Source organism: Anguilla rostrata, chromosome 17 (assembly GCF_018555375.3).
Source record: "Anguilla rostrata isolate EN2019 chromosome 17, ASM1855537v3, whole genome shotgun sequence".
NCBI classification, from domain to species: Eukaryota; Metazoa; Chordata; class Actinopteri; order Anguilliformes; family Anguillidae; genus Anguilla; species Anguilla rostrata.
Window position 1 is genome coordinate 4,176,139 of NC_057949.1, and position 18,447 is coordinate 4,194,585.

The window sequence follows — 18,447 nt, forward strand, 5'->3', positions numbered from 1 at the left end:
TTCTGTTGTGTACTGTATGTTGCAATCAGCAAACAAACCAGAATGGCTAGATGAGATCGTAATCGAACAAAATAAGATCAAACACATAAAGTCAAACGAAGTAATCACTATCCACAAGTACCGAGCACAGAATTCAAAGAAGTCTCCACTGGTCAGTAGCAAACCAGGTTTTTTTTTTTCAAACTGAGTACACGGAGATAGAAACGGTCAGTTTGTTGAAGAACCAGAAGAACAGGACATACACATACACAACAGCAGATACAAATGTAAACACAAAACATATGACAGAGGTCGTAACAAAGTCGTTCCATAATTCTGTATTCAGCATCTGCCACACACAGAGCTCAACACACGTGGCAGGATGTAACATAGACTATGTTCTCTGCACTTAAATCAGTGGCAGGATGTAACATAGACTATGTTCTCTGCACTTAAATCAGTGGCAGGATATAACATAGACTATGTTCTCTGTAGTTACATCAATCCATTGTCTAATTCAGAATTCTTCTTGCAGATGTTTGATTCATTGTATCCTTGTAAAATTATGATGATATGTCAGACTTTAAAGATGCATCAGATTCTATTCTGTTAAGATGCAGTGTGCTGGATTTAACAATATCTAAGACCAAATGGTACAGGAAGGCTTTATCTCAATCCCATCCATATAAATGATTCTCAGGCTATGAGGTGCAACTTACTCAGCAAACACAGGCAACTTGCGACTCATAAAAGTGAAATGGTAACAATCAGGAAGACAATCCCCCGTCCCGGATATCATTCTAACTTTCAGTGTGTTGCATCAACAGGGTGTAAAACACAGGTCTATATGTGGCAGGTAGTGCAGAGGGTGAGGTGCAGGTAGTGTAGTGGGTGAGGTAGTGCAGTGGGTGAGGTGCAGTCGGTGAGGTACAGGTAGTGCAGTGGGTGAGGTGCAGTCGGTGAGGTACAGGTAGTGCAGTGGGTGAGGTACAGGTAGTGCAGTGGGTGAGGTAGTGCAGTGGGTGAGGTGCAGTCGGTGAGGTACAGGTAGTGCAGTGGGTGAGGTAGTGCAGTGGGTGAGGTGCAGTCGGTGAGGTACAGGTAGTGCAGTCGGTGAGGTACAGGTAGTGCAGTGGGTGAGGTAGTGCAGTGGGTGAGGTGCAGTCGGTGAGGTACAGGTAGTGCAGTGGGTGAGGTGCAGGTAGTGCAGTGGGTGAGGTGCAGGTAGTTCAGTGGGTGAGGTGCAGTGGGTGAGGTGCAGTCGGTGAGGTGCAGGTAGTTCAGTGGGTGAGGTGCAGTGGGTGAGGTGCAGTCGGTGAGGTACAGGTAGTGCAGTGGGTGAGGTGCAGGTAGTTCAGTGGGTGAGGTGCAGTGGGTGAGGTGCAGTCGGTGAGGTACAGGTAGTGCAGTGGGTGAGGTACAGGTAGTGCAGTGGGTGAGGTAGTGCAGTGGGTGAGGTGCAGGTAGTGCAGTGGGTGAGGTACAGGTAGTGCAGTGGGTGAGGTGCAGGTAGTTCAGTGGGTGAGGTGCAGTGGGTGAGGTGCAGGAGGTGCAGTGGGTGAGGTGCAGGAGGTGCAGTGGGTGAGGTGCAGGTAGTGCAGTGGGTGAGGTGCAGGTAGTTCAGTGGGTGAGGTGCAGTGGGTGAGGTGCAGGAGGTGCAGTGGGTGAGGTGCAGGTAGTGCAGTCGGTGAGGTACAGGTAGTGCAGTGGGTGAGGTACAGGTAGTGCAGTGGGTGAGGTAGTGCAGTGGGTGAGGTGCAGTCGGTGAGGTACAGGTAGTGCAGTGGGTGAGGTAGTGCAGTGGGTGAGGTGCAGTGGGTGAGGTACAGGTAGTGCAGTGGGTGAGGTGCAGGTAGTTCAGTGGGTGAGGTAGTGCAGTGGGTGAGGTGCAGGTAGTGCAGTGGGTGAGGTACAGGTAGTGCAGTGGGTGAGGTGCAGGTAGTTCAGTGGGTGAGGTGCAGTGGGTGAGGTGCAGTGGGTGAGGTGCAGTCGGTGAGGTGCAGGTAGTTCAGTGGGTGAGGTGCAGTGGGTGAGGTGCAGTGGGTGAGGTGCAGGAGGTGCACAGCAGAACAGGAAAGGAAACTCACAGCGCAGGGGTGAGGATCCACCAGCTGACAGATGTCTAACGGATCGGTGGGTTCCGGTTCAGAATTTGCAAAGCTGCAAACAAACACAGAAATGTCCTAAAACTGAAAATCCTTGATGAAAAATTATATTGTTCTGTCTCCGATGTGCAAGACCTTTCGTTTTTAACCTGTAGTTCCATCGTCCAACACTAAAAGGACGAAAGAGGCATTTCTCATTTCAGAACACACCACATTGCCTTCATTATCTCGTCCTTAATTGACTGGTCCTGTTCCTTTGACTCCTTTCCACTGATTACTGCAGTTAGTGTCTACAGTGACACCTAGAGGATAAGGACTCAAATACAGCTTTTATGTTTCCTAGGTCACATGATGAGGAACTCATGGCCATACCAATGAAGAACTGTATCCCCTGTAAATATGCACTCTGCATGTCCCAAACAGCCTCCTAACTGCTGTGCCTTTAAAATATGGACTGTCTACTAAACATACTGCCTTCTGTTTAGTGCGTATTTTATTTTTTAGTACTTGATAGGCAGTATGCAAAAAATATTCTTCATGTTATTTTCCAACAGTACTGCAGAGGTGTTGTAAGACATTTTGCCCTTGTAGTAAAAAGGCACTGCCTCTTCGATTAGACGTCTTCATATTAGATGTTTCAGATCATTCAAATGCATTCCATTACGATATGAACAAAACTAACTGGAAAGCCCAATGGTGTGGACTGGCCTGCACAGAGCCCTGACCTCAACCCCATCCAACACCTTTAGGATCAATTGGAAAGCCTGCTGTAAGCTAGGCCTAATCGCCCAATCAGTGCTCGACCTCTTCTCGCTGAATGGGAGCGAATCCCTGCAGCAAAGCTCCTACATCTAGTACAAAGCCTTCCCAGAAGAGTGGAGGTTGTTATGGCAACAAAAGGTGGACTAACTCCATATCAATGCCCATAATTTTGGATGAGATTTTGGATGTCAGATGCCCACATACCTTTGACCATTAGTTTAGGAGGCATTGTGGCTCTGCTAAGCCTACTGTTCTTTTGTTTGATCAGCAGTAGAGAGATTAAACCAGTCACGCCACAGAACCTACAGAATTCCCTAACCAATCGGACACTGTTTGTCACTAGGGTGGTACTCACAAAACGTGGGAGAAGGTGACGAGGAGGTCAGGGGGGATGGTCTCGTTCTGGGGCAGGAAATGGTGAATCAGTGGGATCACCACATGCTGGAACCAGTCATCCAAGCTGGAGGCGTTGAAGCCGGGTGGCAAGGGCAGGGCGGTGGGCAGGACCTCTTTTGGCTGGGCCGCGGCTATCTCAGAGAGGGAGTAGTTGAGCACGGCCTGGGCCAGCTGGTAGCTCCTCAGGGTGGTCACATTGGACTGAGGGCAGAGGAAGCACAGGTGAGTGCACAATGGCCAGGACAGTTCCATTTCAATTCATATTCAATTCAATTCTGGAAACAAACTTAATTGAAAAATACCATCATGCTCTGCATGTATATTAAATCAATAAACTGGATTTCAGTTAATTTCCTGACTGAACTGATATGGAATTGACCCCAAACCTACTCTGCAGACATTGCACTGAGAAAAGCAAGACTGCAGAGCCTGCACTGAGCAAAGCAAGACTGCATGACTCTGCAGAGACTGCACTGCGCACAGTAACACTGCATGACACCGCAGAGACTGCACTGCGCACAGTAACACTGCATGACACTGCAGACTGCACTGAGCAAAGTAACACTGCATGACACCGCAAAGACTGCACTGGGCAAAGCAAGGCGGCATGACACTGCAGAGACTTACTGGGAAGAAATTAAGGTAGAAAATATAATTCTGCATTTGGAAAGTCATTAAATGCACAATGGGAGTCCAGGTAGACGGAACCTACTGAACCAAATCAGTGGACCATCCTTGTTTCAAAAAGTTTGTGAACTAAAAGTATAAAATACACTTTTTCATACACATTTCAGCATATATTTAGATAAAGGAAAATTATTATGGGATAGGAGTAGAAGGTAGCAGCCATCCCTCATTTGGGACCATGTGTCCAAAACAGTTCAAAAGCAGCCGGTGCGAACCAGCCAGAGCCTGATATCCTGCTTGGATACTGTTACAGGAAGGCTAAGGGACCGGCTGGGAAAACAAATAAAACAGACACCCCCCACCCCCGTCCCGTGACTGACCTCCAAAAACCAGTTAGATGAGATCGCATGTTGGAAAAAGTGTGTCACTGCTGAACTTTCACTCCAAGGCATGCTATGCAGGATTTTCACCTTCAAACTGTCATTTACCGTAACAGCCATGCTCGGCAATTACTATGATGCACTGGCAATCTGTCTCTCGATTCACTTCTGCCGAGTACATGCTTGTCTGCCGGCATTTTCTATTCAAAAAAAATGTCTGTGACATTTCTGCTTGTGCCCCTTTTTTCCTACATAGTATACCTTTAAATGTAATTGTCCTGAAACTGCCACTCTAACACTGCTGACAGCTGGTATGTTTGAATCCCACAAAATTCCCACACTACACTGCTGAAACTTTGCTGGAAAATGCTGGAATTTTATCAATCATCAATCAATCAATTTTTATTTGTATAGCGCTCACAAAGCAGCTTTACAGAGAACCGGCCCCCAAAGAGTAAGTCTAGGGCAACAGTGGCAAGGAAAAACTCCCTGACTGGTAACAGGAAGAAACCTTGAGCAGAACCGGACTCAGAGGGGGAACCCATCTGCCGCGGGCAGGCACCGGTTTTTTTTTATTTAAACGGCTTACATGAAAACAGATAAATTATAATTTTAGATTTTAGAATTTTATCCAGGAATGAACAACAGAGCAATTACACAGCTGTAAGAAAGTCACCCGAAACCATCCTGCCAACGAACCAAATTTCAGAACAAATAAATTAAGGAGGAAATGGCAGAAGGAGACCAAAATACAGTGCTGGATGGGTAAAAACAGGAAAGCCACAGCCCGTGACACCAGCATACTTACGTTAAGAGTAAAGGACACTAGGTGCTTGATAAAACTCCCCAGGGGTTGCAGTGTTTTCAGGATGCCATTTAAATTCTGCGAACAGACAGATGTAAAAAGAGGTTAGCTCATTCTACTGAATGACACCACATGCTCTTGCCTTTGGTCCTGGGTGTGGCCTGCGGCCCAGCATCGCACCCACCCCTGCGTCGGGTTGGCTTGGCCCAGGCGTCGGCACGGTTGAGTTGGCAGATCCTGATTGGTTGAGGAGAGGTTTGATCAGGCTATCGAAGACCAAGCTGAGGGTCTCGTTGTCAAGGTGACCCATTTCAGGGTGCAGGAGCAGCTCCGCCTTCTGTTCCGGGGTGAGGAGGTGCAGAACTTCCAGCTGAAACGAAACAAGGAAACAAAATTGACTACCCAACGGAAGATGGACCCTGCCATTCAAACTAAATTAGGCTACCCAACGCAAGATGGACCCTGCCATTCAAACCAAATCAAGCTACCCAAGGCAAGATGGACCCTGCCATGCAAACCAAATTAGGCTATAAAATCAATATGGACCCTGCCATTCAAACTAAATTAGGCTACCCAACGCAAGATGGACCCTGCCATTCAAACCAAATTAGGCTATAAAATCAATATGGACCCTGCCATTCAAACCAAATTAGGCTATCCAATCAAGATAGAACCTTGCCATTCAAACCAAATTAGGCCATAATATCAATATGGACCCTGCCATTCAAACCAAATTAGGCTATAAAATCAATATGGACCCTGCCATTCAAACCAAATTAGGCTATCCAATGCAAGATGGACCCTGCCATTCAAACCAAATTAGGCTATCCAATCAAGATGGAACCTTGCCATTCAAACCAAATTAAGCTATAAAATCAAGATGGAACCTGCCGTTCAAACCAAATTAAGCTATCCAATGCAAAATGGACCCTGCCATTCAAACCAAATTAGGCTATCCAATGCAAACCAAATTAGGCTATACAATGCAAGATGGAACCTGCCGTTCAAACCAAATTAAGCTATCCATTTATAAATTCAGACTTGGAGAAGACGTTCTGAAACTGGATAGTTTTATATTAACAAGCCCTGGAGACTAATGCTAGGACTGCACAGCTAAGAGCAGGAGTGGAAACATTTGAAAATGGAGGCACTGGTTATGTTTGTGCTTGTTTTATATTTATGTAAATTAGCCTACACACCTCCACCCCCTCTCCACTGTTGGGAAGTGGAATGTCTGGACAGGCAAGGTCTTTACAGTCAGTGCTGTTATTTGTCATTTGTGATCTTGACACCTGCACCACCTGACAAATACACCTGGGACAAACTATGTTTGTCTTGCAAATGTGGTTTTGAAACCCTAACCATTAAATCCACCGTAGTAACCACAAAAAATTACTTATGGCGCAACCACAAGTTATTTCAATGTGCTCAAATCTGACTTTAAATCAATAACTGGATTAAACCCTTGTGTTTTCTTCATATTATATATGCACCCCGTGTCCACAAGGTCAAAAATGACCCGCCCTGCCGGGCGCCCTGTGGTCAAGCCTCTTCATTAAATTTTCAATCCCAAATTAATATTTTTTATGTATTTGTCTCTGGCAAAGAACTGTCTTCTGACTTCACAGTCAAGAGAGACTGTATTTCTACAGTCCACACCACTAGTTTTTACTACGAAACACATCAGTTTGTCTCCCCTCGTTTTCTCTCATGGTACTTCACCAGCTAGAGGTCGCAAAGTCTCATGTTTGAACCTGAGGAGAACAGAAGGGTTAATAAATAGATTTGGAAGTGGAATATCCATCCATCCCCTATACCCGCTTATCCTGGGCAAGGTTTCGGGGGTGTTGGAGCCTATCCCAGCATGCATTGGTTGAAAGGAAGGAATGCACCCTTGACAGATTGCCAATCAATCGCAGGGCACACACACCATTCACTCACACACTCATTCCAACGGGCAATTTAGAGTCTTCAATTAGCCTAACCTGCATGTCTTGGCACTGTAGTACCTGGAAGACAACCCACATGACACGGGGAGTACAAACAAACTCACTGGAAAGCTGGCCGGGATTTAAATTGGCATTATCAGTGAAACTTTGCAAGAAAGTAGGCTATATGCCGCAGCGTACAGTCATTGATTCTGATCGTTTAATGTACAACACGTAGGCAATGAGTCATAGTTTGCGGTTATGATGTGGCTAATTAGCCGCAAAGAGGTAGCTAAACCAGCATACACAAATGAAAAACAAAGAGAGGCACACAGCATGGTCCTTATACAGGTGCTCGTAGTAAGTTGTTCCATAACTGCTGTGCAGACGCAGAAAAGGACATTTCTCCACTTTGCACACAGGTTACCGTCGGGACACACCACAGCTGTGGCTTCAGCAGTCAGACGCCGCTGGATGCTCGGTTGGCAAACTTACGCCGCTGAAGTCCATTTTGAGCGCGATGAAATCCTTGAACTGAGCCACGGCTGAGAACGGGCCGAAGTTCCTCTGCAGCCAGACCTCGCTGCTTTCCCCCGCAGAAACGCAGCCTTTTTACAAAATCAAAAACAAATACGTGTGTTATTTTAACCATTATATCCATGAGATACTGAACATTACCACCATTAACATTGTTTCATTAGCACTACCCCCCTTAACACTGTCTCATTAACTCTATCCCCCTCAACACTGTCTCATTAACTTTACCCCCCTTAACACTGTCTCATTAGCACTACCCCCCTTAATACTGTCTCATTAACACTACCCCCCTTAACACTGTCTCATTAACAGTAGACCCCATTAACACTGTCTCATTAGCACTACCCCCCTTAACACTGTCTCATTAACACTACCCCCCTTAACACTGTCTCATTAACAGTAGACCCCATTAACACTGTCTCATTAACACTACCCCCCTTAACACTGTCTCAGTAACACTACCCCCCTTAACACTGTCTCATTAACACTACCCCCCTTAACACTGTCTCATTAACACTACCCCCTTAACACTGTCTCATTAACAGTAGACCCCTTAACATTGTCTCATTAACTTTACCCCCCTTAACACTGTCTCATTAACACTACCCCCCTTAACACTGTCTCATTAACACTACCCCCCTTAACACTGTCTCATTAACAGTAGACCCGCTGAATGCTGTCTCATTAACACTAGACCAACCCTGTTAACATACTGAGTTAGTATAGAGGAAATGGCAGAGTGGCCAATATAAACTCATACTGGGGTGCCAGTATATTATAATGGCTAAGGAGTTGGTCTTGTAACCTAAAGGTCGCAGGTTCGATTCCCCGGTAGGACACTGCCGTTGTACCTTTGAGCAAGGTACTTAACCTGCATTGCTCCAGTATACTTGTATATCCAGCTGTGTACAATGTAAGTCGCTCTGGATAACAGTGTCTGCTAAATTCCTATAAACATACCCTCTTTAACAGAATTCAAGTGTAGGCAGCAAGGTGCTGTTGGTTTTTTCTTTGAAAGAAAGTCACTTCTCTGTAGATGCTTAGAACCTTTCATCTAATGTGAAATATTGTATGTTTGGGTCCTAAGAGCAGTACCTGCAGTGCTGTTCCTGGCAAGGAAGGGGTACATAAAGTACTTGTAGATCAACTTCTGCTTGGCAGGGGTCAAACTTGAAAAATGAAGACTTATCTCGTTGACGCTGCAGAGATTAAAAATAAAGGCAATGTTTTTCATTCTTTTGAAAATAATGAAAGGTTCACAACAATGCAATTAACATTACTGTCCAGATGGACATTGAAGAGCATACACAGCAAAATGAATAGTGACAATATTAAGATATTGTCATTATTGGATTGGAACACTGTCTGGGAGTTTTTGGATATTATTTCAGTGTCAGTGTATGTTTTTGTCTGGTCCAGACAGTTTTTTGTGTCCAACATCACTGTACAGAATCTTCTGTGAGGATATAAAATATTTAATCGCACACAAATACTGTTGGGGCCAGTCACAAACAGTAAAACTAAAATACTAAAACATTTTAAAACTTCAGAAAGAGAAATATCCCTTAAACACAAATAATTTTGCTGTGTGCTTGACATGTGAACAGTGGGTATAGCTGTGTGAAATTGAATGGTCTGAAATACATACATGGTCTGGTACATCCCACAGGTGAAGTTCCCCATGCTCAGGCAAGACAGGGCCTCCTTGGACACCGTAGAGAGGAGGGGCCTAAGGTTCACTTGGAACCACATCTTGATGAAACCTGAATCCGGGGGCTGCTGATTGGCTGAGGCATTCTGAATGCTTCCAATCAATTCCAGGATAGAACCACCCTGGAAACTGGATCTCTGCAAGGGAAAATATGTATGCTACCAGTTAATTTAACCAGGATTACAAAGTTAACCTAACACCTGAGGACCAGGATTACACAGTTAACCTCAAACCAGAGGACCAGGATTACACAGTTAACCTAAAACCTGAGGACCAGGATTACACAGTTAATCTAAAACCTGAGGACCAGGATTACACAATTAATCTTAAACCAGAGTAATATGATCACACCATTAATCTTAAACCAGAGGAATAGGATTACACCATTAATCTTAAACCAGAGGACCAGGATTACACAATTAACCTAAAACCAGAGGACCAGGATTGCACATGTATCTTACAAAATATATATTACCAAGAAGGTGTAGACATCAATGAATTCCGCTAACACTCCTTCAACAATCTGGGTGTTATTCTGGCCGTCAGACATGTTCATGGGCGTCAGTCCAACACATTGTAAAAAGTTCATTGTGGGACTGGGCATCTTAAAAAAAAAACACATAAAGGGACCATTTAGCAAATTATAACAAAGAGCATATTTACCACAGGTTATACGAGCTTCCTCGAATGAAAAACATAAAAAATTGAAACAAAATGTCAAAGATATCTCCTGCTTGTTGTGAGAACACTTCTCTGCGGAATGTGATAGCACTCCAGAGAAAGCGCGGAACCTTCTTCACACTGTGCCTGGAAAGGAGAGACGCTCTTGGCATCATGTGACATAAAACCACCTATGAACTCCATAACTGTTAAGAGCCGGTCGCACAAACGGGTTTCGGCGAGTGTCAGAAGTGTAAACCGAAGCTTAAAAAGAGCCAGTGAAGTCATGAGGAGGAGACTCTGCTTCGGTGCCAGCCTGTCAGGCGACAAACCAAATGTAATATGGTGGTAGCCCAAAGTTCCTGGTCAACTGAAAACCGAAACTTCTCCCGGTGGGAGGAGGCTAATCAAGTGCCCCTGCAGTGGACCCCAGGTCAGAGATGAATGATGGTGATGATGGTCAGAACTAATAATTAATAATATCAATAAATTCATTTTTTAATACTATAAATACTAACACTACTACCATCACCACCACTACTACTCCTACTACTATTGTACTGCTACTGCTACTGCTACTGCTACTGCTACTACTACTACTACTACTAATAATAATAATAAGAAGAAGAAGACAAAGAATAATATAAAACCATTTTCACATTTAAAAGCTAAGATACATTTGCATTTGAAAAGCCAGAAACACCCTGAGACACACATCATCTGCGCTGTTGTACATTCATTCCACCAATGGACTTCCATGGCTAGCATATAAGCATGATTACATTAGCATGGCTAGCATATAAGCATGATTACATTAGCATGGCTAGCACATAAGCATGATTACATTAGCATGGCTAACACATTATCATGACTTAAATCAGCATGGTTTACGATTTCACATGATAACAACAGATAAGAATCATAATAAGATAAAAGAATATTTTCATTTGGTTTATTTCACTTAATATCTCTCAAAGTGTTTTATACTCATATCCCATTTTTAATTAATCTGAAATCAAGGAATTCACAATTAATAATTATTGCATGATTCATAATTATATTTCTTTCATAATTAATCATTCTTGCCTTTATAAGACAAATAAATACCCATACCTGAGCAGACGCGGGGGTCGTGAGGTACCCTAAAAACAACAGAACAGTAAGCCATGAATGTCAAGCAGTGCATTTCAGTTTCCAGGGATTTAGTACCTGCACACGTCACTAGCGTCCCACTGTTTAATCACGGGGTTGTCACTCATACATTAATTAGCCAATAACATTGGTCAGAGAAGAGAAGAGGGCGGGGAATCCCACTCACCGAGCCCTATGGCAGAGATGGAGAGGAGGAGGAGATACGAATGGTGCCGCATGTTGACTCCGAGTAATCAGTGCATTTGAGATCAACGTATACCTAACAGGGGAAAACACTTCACAATTAGTATTAGGCCATCCAGGAAAATTATGTATAAAGCTATTTATCTGGGTAGTAAGTGTTTATTTACTCAGAAAAACACTATATAATACAGTAAATACAAATACACATTGATACAATAAAAACATAACAAGAATTTATTGTGTTTCCCAGAAGTTATTGATATCTTGGGAGAAGGTTGTAAGAGCACAGGTTTGGTGGCCTGACCGGTCCTTCACACACCTATGTATCTGTTAAATGCCTCCACCAGCACAACTGATTCAACTGGTGGTGGAATTTATCAAATACATGGAATAGCTAGGATGAGGATTAAGATTTAGAGCAGTGGTTCTCAACCTCAGGCCTGGGGGCCCACTGTGTATGCTGGTTTTCGTTCCAACCACAATTGCAGAATCTCTGAATTTTAACAAGCTGTTCATTTTTCTTAATTAGGTGTTTTTCATGTTAAGAGGAATTATTTACCCTCTTAAACCACATTATGTCAGAAACTGCTATGCATGGCATGAAGAATAAAATCCCATTGTGTTATTGTGTTGCTTTTTAAGCGATTGCAATCACTTAAAAAGAGGTAACATTTTTAACAGATCAAATTGACGAGGGGAATTAATAGGCTCCTAATTAGTTTGCTGAACACATGTGTTTAAGTGCTTTAAGTGCATAATATTTCCCTTAAACTAATTCGCACAATACAGGTTTGACTCGTTATCATTTTCTTTGTTTCTGAATTATTCTTTATCTATCAAATAATTAGATTTAGTGGCCAGGTGTCCACACTTTCCCCAATTAGGAACCTGTTGATTTGCTTCAGTCTTTATTTTGATTAGTTAAAACGTTTTTTAACCTCTTTACGTAACCGTCTACAATATAGCACTATGTGAATATGGGACTTTTATTCTTCATGGCATGCATAGCTATTTCTGACACAAGGTGGCTGAAGTGGGCAAATAATCCCTCTGACATGAGAAGCACCTAATTAAGGAAAAATAATATCTTGTTACAATTCCGGGATTGCAATTGTGGTTGGAACGAAAACCAGCATACACAGTGGGCCCCCAGGACCGAGGTTGAGAACCACTGATTTAGAGGATTAGGGAGGCCAAGATAAAACTATTTGACACAAAGCCATAGTTTCAAAGTCATCCGAAATACGGGGATCTGCCATTTCTACAGTTCTGAGTTCCTATCAGTTCATCGGTTTTATCAGGACATCACAAAAACGAGAATTTATCACCACACACTTAAATAATGATAAATACAAAAATTGTATATAATTCATTTTCAACCAAAATGTCACTGAGAACCCTGTAATTTTGACATTAAAAATTCATAACGTGCAATATCCTGCCGAACTGAGTTTTCAAGATGTGGTCGAGTTGTCGAAAAAATTTGAAAAAAAAAATGGAAATCTTGAAAACAGACGACACACTGGAAGACCCAAAAAGCTGTCTGCACCTGATGATCCAAATTTGAAATATTTGGTTCAAAACAGACCTGGGTAAAATACATCTTTGTTTTGGATTCAAATCATTTTCAACGCTTTACTGATCTTGTCTGGTGTATTGGAACCAATGAAATACTCTCAAAAAGTGCAAACCTTCTGGTCATATTAGGAGGCTCGATCACATCAGGCAAGATCAATAGCACAGCACAGAAAATTATTTGAATCCAAAACAAATACGTATTTGAATCCAAGGTCTGGTTCACAAAGACAACAGAATGTGAGACTAAGAAATGGCATGAAGTTCGTTGATGGCTGTCTGTGGCCTTCTGGGAAGCGGTAATCAAACTAATGCTTTCATTTTCTTTAATGTGATATACGGCTAACAACTCCTTCAAAATCATTTACCATAACCAACTACGACAAGCAGGCACATCACTTCCCAATTTTCTAATTTTGATACAATACAATCCAGTGATCATTAAAGGGTAATTACAACGCTGATCACTTTTTTTTAGCAGTAAATGAGTGCTTTATAATTAATAATATAATACATGCCGTTCTTTCAACATTTCTAAAATATTATCATTTGGCAGAAAACCAGGCCCCACCCCAATCATGATGACAGAATACCGTCTCGGAGGTACTATCATGTCGTGTAGATTTCAATCAAGGCATTGAGTCGGAAAATTGTCGCCGCCCATAAATTCATCTGTACAACATCCAGAGAATCCGCCCCTTTCTCACCACCTATTCAACCCAGCTCCTGGTCCAAGCAATGGTGCTATCCTGCCTGGACTACTGCAACTCTCATCTGGCTGGACTACCGGCATCTGCCATCAGACCCCTGCAACTCATTCAGAATGCTGCAGCTCGTCTGGTCTTCAACCTCCCCAGACACTCCCACGTCACTCCCCAGCTCACTACCCTCCACTGGCTGCCTGTTATAGCTTGCATCAAATTTTAAACATTGGTCCTAGCATACCAGGCAGTCAAGGGATCAGCCCCAGCACACCTTCACAAGATCTTCAAACCCTACATGCCAGCCAGACCCCTCCGTTCCGCTACCTCAGTACGCCTGGCACCTCCCCCTCTTTCCACTTGCGCTTCCCGATCACGTCTCCTGTCTGTTTTGGCTCCACGATGGTGGAATGACCTTCCCGTGGAAGTCAGAACAGCTGAGACCCTGACCACCTTCAAACGACGACTGAAGACTCACCTCTTCAGGCTGCACCTCTCTCCATCCCTCCCTACCTCCCTGTAGTCTAATTGACTATAAAATCTTATGGTTGTAGCTAGGTAAGCTGTTTATCTTAGTTGACTTAGTTATTGCACTCGTGCCTACTTGTTTAATTATTGCCTGTATTATTTGCATTGACTGATTTGCTGCTGCTTTTGTGTTCATTAGATTAATCTACAGGGTCCAAGTTAAACTATGCGGTCACTCCCTGCACTTGGAACTGTACTTCCCTCTAGGATTTTCAACACACCTGTTCCTGGTTATGATTATACACTTTGTTGTACGTTGCTCTGGATAGGCGCGTCTGCCAAATTCCTGTAATGTAATGTGATGTAATGTAATGTTCACTTTTTAATATGACAAAACACCGCCGGCACCTGTTTGGTTTCGGTCCAACATTTTCAAACCAGAGAGACATGGCGGCCTGTTCATAAACTTTCTCATATTCCACCCAAACGGTCCACTAAAATATTTTTCTGAAAACATTTGAGGTGAGAAATAGGCTATGTAATTGCTGAATCTTGATTCATATTTGATCTGCAACTCCTGATTTGCCAGTCTGATCCAAGTGAGCGCAATTACTCCTTGATTAGGGAGTTTTGTTCTCATCAGTCAGAACTGGTCAATTCAGTTAAAATCCACTGCCTATCTGTGTCCCCTTTTCTTCAGTACATACTAAGATAATCGGCTATGATAAGCTTATCATGAATGATGAAGCCTGCTCATAAAAAAGTGTATCTCAAACCAAGCGACCAATGTTCCGTTGACGGTGCACCGATAACATCGAATGTGCACCCACAAGGATTAGAAGGGACTGAATGATTCGCTTGAGTATCAGGCCTTCTCTGCGACAGACAGCCAACCGAATCCCAAGTTTCCACACGTCACGAAGCAGCTGCGTGACAGCAGAGGAATTATACCTGGGAAATGGCACCGGCTCGCTCGCTCTCTCTCTCTCTCTCTCGCTCAGCTTGTTCGTCTGGTTTTTGGCTGGTTTTAGACACCCACCTCCTTGGTACCACCTGTTGTGAAAACACAACAGCGAATTAGGACAGTATGTGCCTCCCCTCAGCCTCTGCCAGCCGGTTTGCTGGTATGAGATGGCACTTATTCTCAAGACTAGACCAAAATTAAAATCTCACAGAGAATAAATTGGCCAGACACCAAGGTTTCCCAATCAGCACTAGAACAGTCATGACCAAGAATTGTGCTTGGTGCCTGCTGGATAGTTTCATTATGACTAAATCTGACGATTATTTCCTTTTCATAAAAGAAATTAAATTTCATTTCAAGCACCGATTTTAGTGACAAGTATTTTTGTCAAAAAGACATTCAAATGAACAAGGATTAAGAGGGTTTCATGCTTGTTCATTAAATATTGTTATGGCGCACAAATGAAATATCATACTTGAAATTAATTTGAAGTTCTTTAAGTTCTTTGAATCAAAGTGTATTTATTTTACAGAACAATTTTACTAGACACGTTTACTGAACAAGCTCTGACATTTCAGGACACAACCTGTAAAGTGCGGATTAGACTGACCTTAAATACAATTTAAGTCTAACTTGACTTAAAGTCTTGACTGAATTACAGTCCATATCATAAGAAACAGAGTGTTTTTAAAGCTGATTCAAACTACTTCAGAAACAAACCCTTTCTTTTCTTTCTTCACGCCCCAGATTCAATATACAAAAAGCAAAAATGTGAAGTCCCACATATTTTAACTACCTTGGAGTTTATTTATTTATAATGGAATTTATTATAATTAAGTCTCGGCACTCAGCCCATTCCATTGCTCATAATGTTAACTGCCAAACAGAGCATTAAGTTAACAGCACCGGCTCACCTGCTGTGTGAAGCTGAGAGAAAGTTGCGTGTGACAGCGTCCCAGGTGTGCGCTGAAGTGACACAGGAGACTCCACAGTGCGCGGTCTGTCGTAGCAGCCGAGGAGGGCGTGTGTGAGAAAAGAGAGAAACACACCAGGCGTGGGTGTCACCCATTCAGAGCAATCGCATGAATAGAGATCTGACAATGAACCTGCAGACTGATGAACCACACAAAAGCCAAACTCATATGCAGCCCTATTCTTCAGCGGCATGAAGTGGAAAACTGACCCCCCGGCTTAGCGCCCTAGCGTCACACTTTACCATGTAGACTAGGCACTGAGTAAAGCCCCCCCGCCTTAGCGTCCTAGCGTCACACTTTACCATGTAGACTAGGCACTGAGTAAAGCCCCCCCGCCTTAGCGTCCTAGCGTCACACTTTACCATGTAGACTAGGCACTGAGTAAAGCCCCCCCGCCTTAGCGTCCTAGCGTCACACTTTACCATGTAGACTAGGCACTGAGTAAAGCCCCCCCGCCTTAGCGTCCTAGCGTCACACTTTACCATGTAGACTAGGCACTGAGTAAGGCCCCCCCGGCCTTAGCGAGGGGGTGGGTGGTCTATTGACATTCATGCTGTCGACCATCGTGGATGCAACGTGTGGATCTTTATGATCTTTTCTCCTCTGTGTTTGATGCCCTCCAGATGAATGGGGCCCCCTAGGCGACCGCCCTTATCCATCATAGAAACCAGCCCTGCTTGAGACTGGGGGGGGGGAGGGGGGGGAGAGTTTCGTTTACACAAAAGTGTGACTGGAAATCATTCCACGGAGCCAAGCTGTTCTGCTACAGGAGCCGCAGCTGAAAACAGGAAGGGGCTGACAAAAACACAGACATGCTAAGATAGCCCACTGGAGCTTAGAATGCTCCAGAGGTCATTTCAGAGCAGGGTGTTCTGGGACATCCTTTGGTTTGTTCTCAAAGTCTCCTCTGGAATGTTAACCTGGCTTTTTTGATAGTAAAAGACATAAAGTACATTTTTTGTTGAGAGGACACAAAATTTGCAGCAACCTGTATAATTTTACCTGTGCCCACGGAGACATGTAAACACAGACAGTAGATAAACTCCTCCCCATTCCTCTCTCCCTTTTCTTGAAAGCCCTCCCACTGCTGGTAAAACCAGCCTTAATCTAAAACAGCATAATGCTTTCACTGATTGTATCGCACAATGCGTCAATGCTAACCTGCAACTGTCCCTGTGAAATAGAGCGTTAAAGTCCCGCCCACTGCAAAAAAGTGACCGGACCTAGGAAGTAGTCCGACACGGGGAAATGGGATTTCCCTCACAGGAAAACTTGTGTTTCGCATATCAGTTAATTGGCTGATATGGGGCGACATAGCTCAGGAGGTAAGACCGATTGTCTGGCAGTAGGAGGGTTGCCAGTTCAAACCCCGCCCTGGGCATGTTGAAGTGTCCTTGAGCAAGACACCTAACCCCTAACTGCTCTGGCGAATGAGAGGCATCAACTGTAAAGCGCTTTGGATAAAAGCGCTATATAAATGCAGTCCATTTACCATTTACCAATTGTGAACAAGTTTTTTTTTTGAAAATGTATCCCCGGGCCGTCTGGGTAGTGTAGAAGTAAAAGCACTCGCCTACCACCGCAGAGACCCAGGTTCAATTGGTAGTGTTCACGAGTGGGAAGCCGGTGAGGGCATGAGTCCTGATCGTTGCATTAGCGACTCCTACTGGTTGGATCTGGGGGAGATAGCGTGAACCTTCGCACGCATTACCTTCTCCCAGTGAAACTCCTCACTGTCAGGTGAAAAAGAAGAGGCTGGCGACTCCACATGTATCGGAGGAGGCATGTGGTAGTCTACACCCTCCCCAGACCAACAGAAGGATAGTGCATCGACCAGGACCGTGATACACACGGCGAATTGGTATAACAACTAAATTGGGGAGAAAATGGGAGAAAAATGGCAACAAAAAAAAAACATATCCCCATATTTACAATATTGTTTAAAAAAAACAAAGAATGAAGCACAGAGCTCGATTACATAAAAATCTACTGTTTAGTTTTTCCCAATATCAATTTTATCAGAGGATAAAAATTTTTTAATACATATATTTTTTTTTACAATCAACTGATTTGAGACACATCGTTTGGAGAAAGAGGCTGTGTAATTGCTCATGAGAAGTTGTGATTTTTTTGTTCTTCTATGGGAAATCCCATTGTTTCCAACCTCTTCCTAGGTCCAGTCGCTTTTTTTGTGGTAGACAGGACTGTAGTGCTCTGTAAGCATGCAGACATTGTAAAACAGATAAAGGGATGTTAGTAAAGTCCATAAACAGAGCATGTAGTATTATGGGTAAGGAGCTGGTCTTGCAACATCAAGGTCATAGGTTGGATTTCCAGGTAGGACACTTCTGTTGTACTCTTGAGCATGGTCCATAACCTGCATTGCTTCAGTATACTGGTATAACCGGTTGAATAAATGGATGTAATGTAAAATGCTATGTAACAAAAGTTGCGTAAGTCGCTCCGGATAAGAGCATCTGCTAAATTCCTGTAATGCAATGTAATAAAAGAAACAGTCTTCCAGGTGGACTTCAGTATAT

At 43.5% G+C, this 18,447-nt stretch overlaps 1 protein-coding gene across 3 annotated transcripts in view; it reads right to left on the minus strand.

Moving 5' to 3' along the window:
* LOC135244255 (uncharacterized) overlaps positions 1 to 15,996 on the minus strand; it is a 51,363-nt gene extending 35,367 nt beyond the window's left edge. The window contains exons 1-12 of one of the 3 annotated variants that reach the window (XM_064316582.1): positions 15,848 to 15,996; positions 14,921 to 15,022; positions 11,209 to 11,301; positions 11,004 to 11,032; positions 9,706 to 9,834; positions 9,168 to 9,367; positions 8,615 to 8,718; positions 7,478 to 7,590; positions 5,239 to 5,424; positions 5,058 to 5,132; positions 3,202 to 3,443; positions 2,067 to 2,139 (exon numbers count right to left, since the gene is read on the minus strand). In XM_064316582.1, coding sequence (XP_064172652.1) covers positions 2,067 to 2,139; positions 3,202 to 3,443; positions 5,058 to 5,132; positions 5,239 to 5,424; positions 7,478 to 7,590; positions 8,615 to 8,718; positions 9,168 to 9,367; positions 9,706 to 9,834; positions 11,004 to 11,032; positions 11,209 to 11,260 — 1,203 coding nt within the window. In that variant the 5' untranslated portion in view covers positions 11,261 to 11,301; positions 14,921 to 15,022; positions 15,848 to 15,996. The remainder of the gene's footprint in view (positions 1 to 2,066; positions 2,140 to 3,201; positions 3,444 to 5,057; positions 5,133 to 5,238; positions 5,425 to 7,477; positions 7,591 to 8,614; positions 8,719 to 9,167; positions 9,368 to 9,705; positions 9,835 to 11,003; positions 11,033 to 11,208; positions 11,302 to 14,920; positions 15,023 to 15,847) is intronic. The other 2 variants (XM_064316583.1, XM_064316584.1) reach the window with 2 other exon arrangements.
* Between the last annotated feature and the right edge of the window lie 2,451 nt (positions 15,997 to 18,447).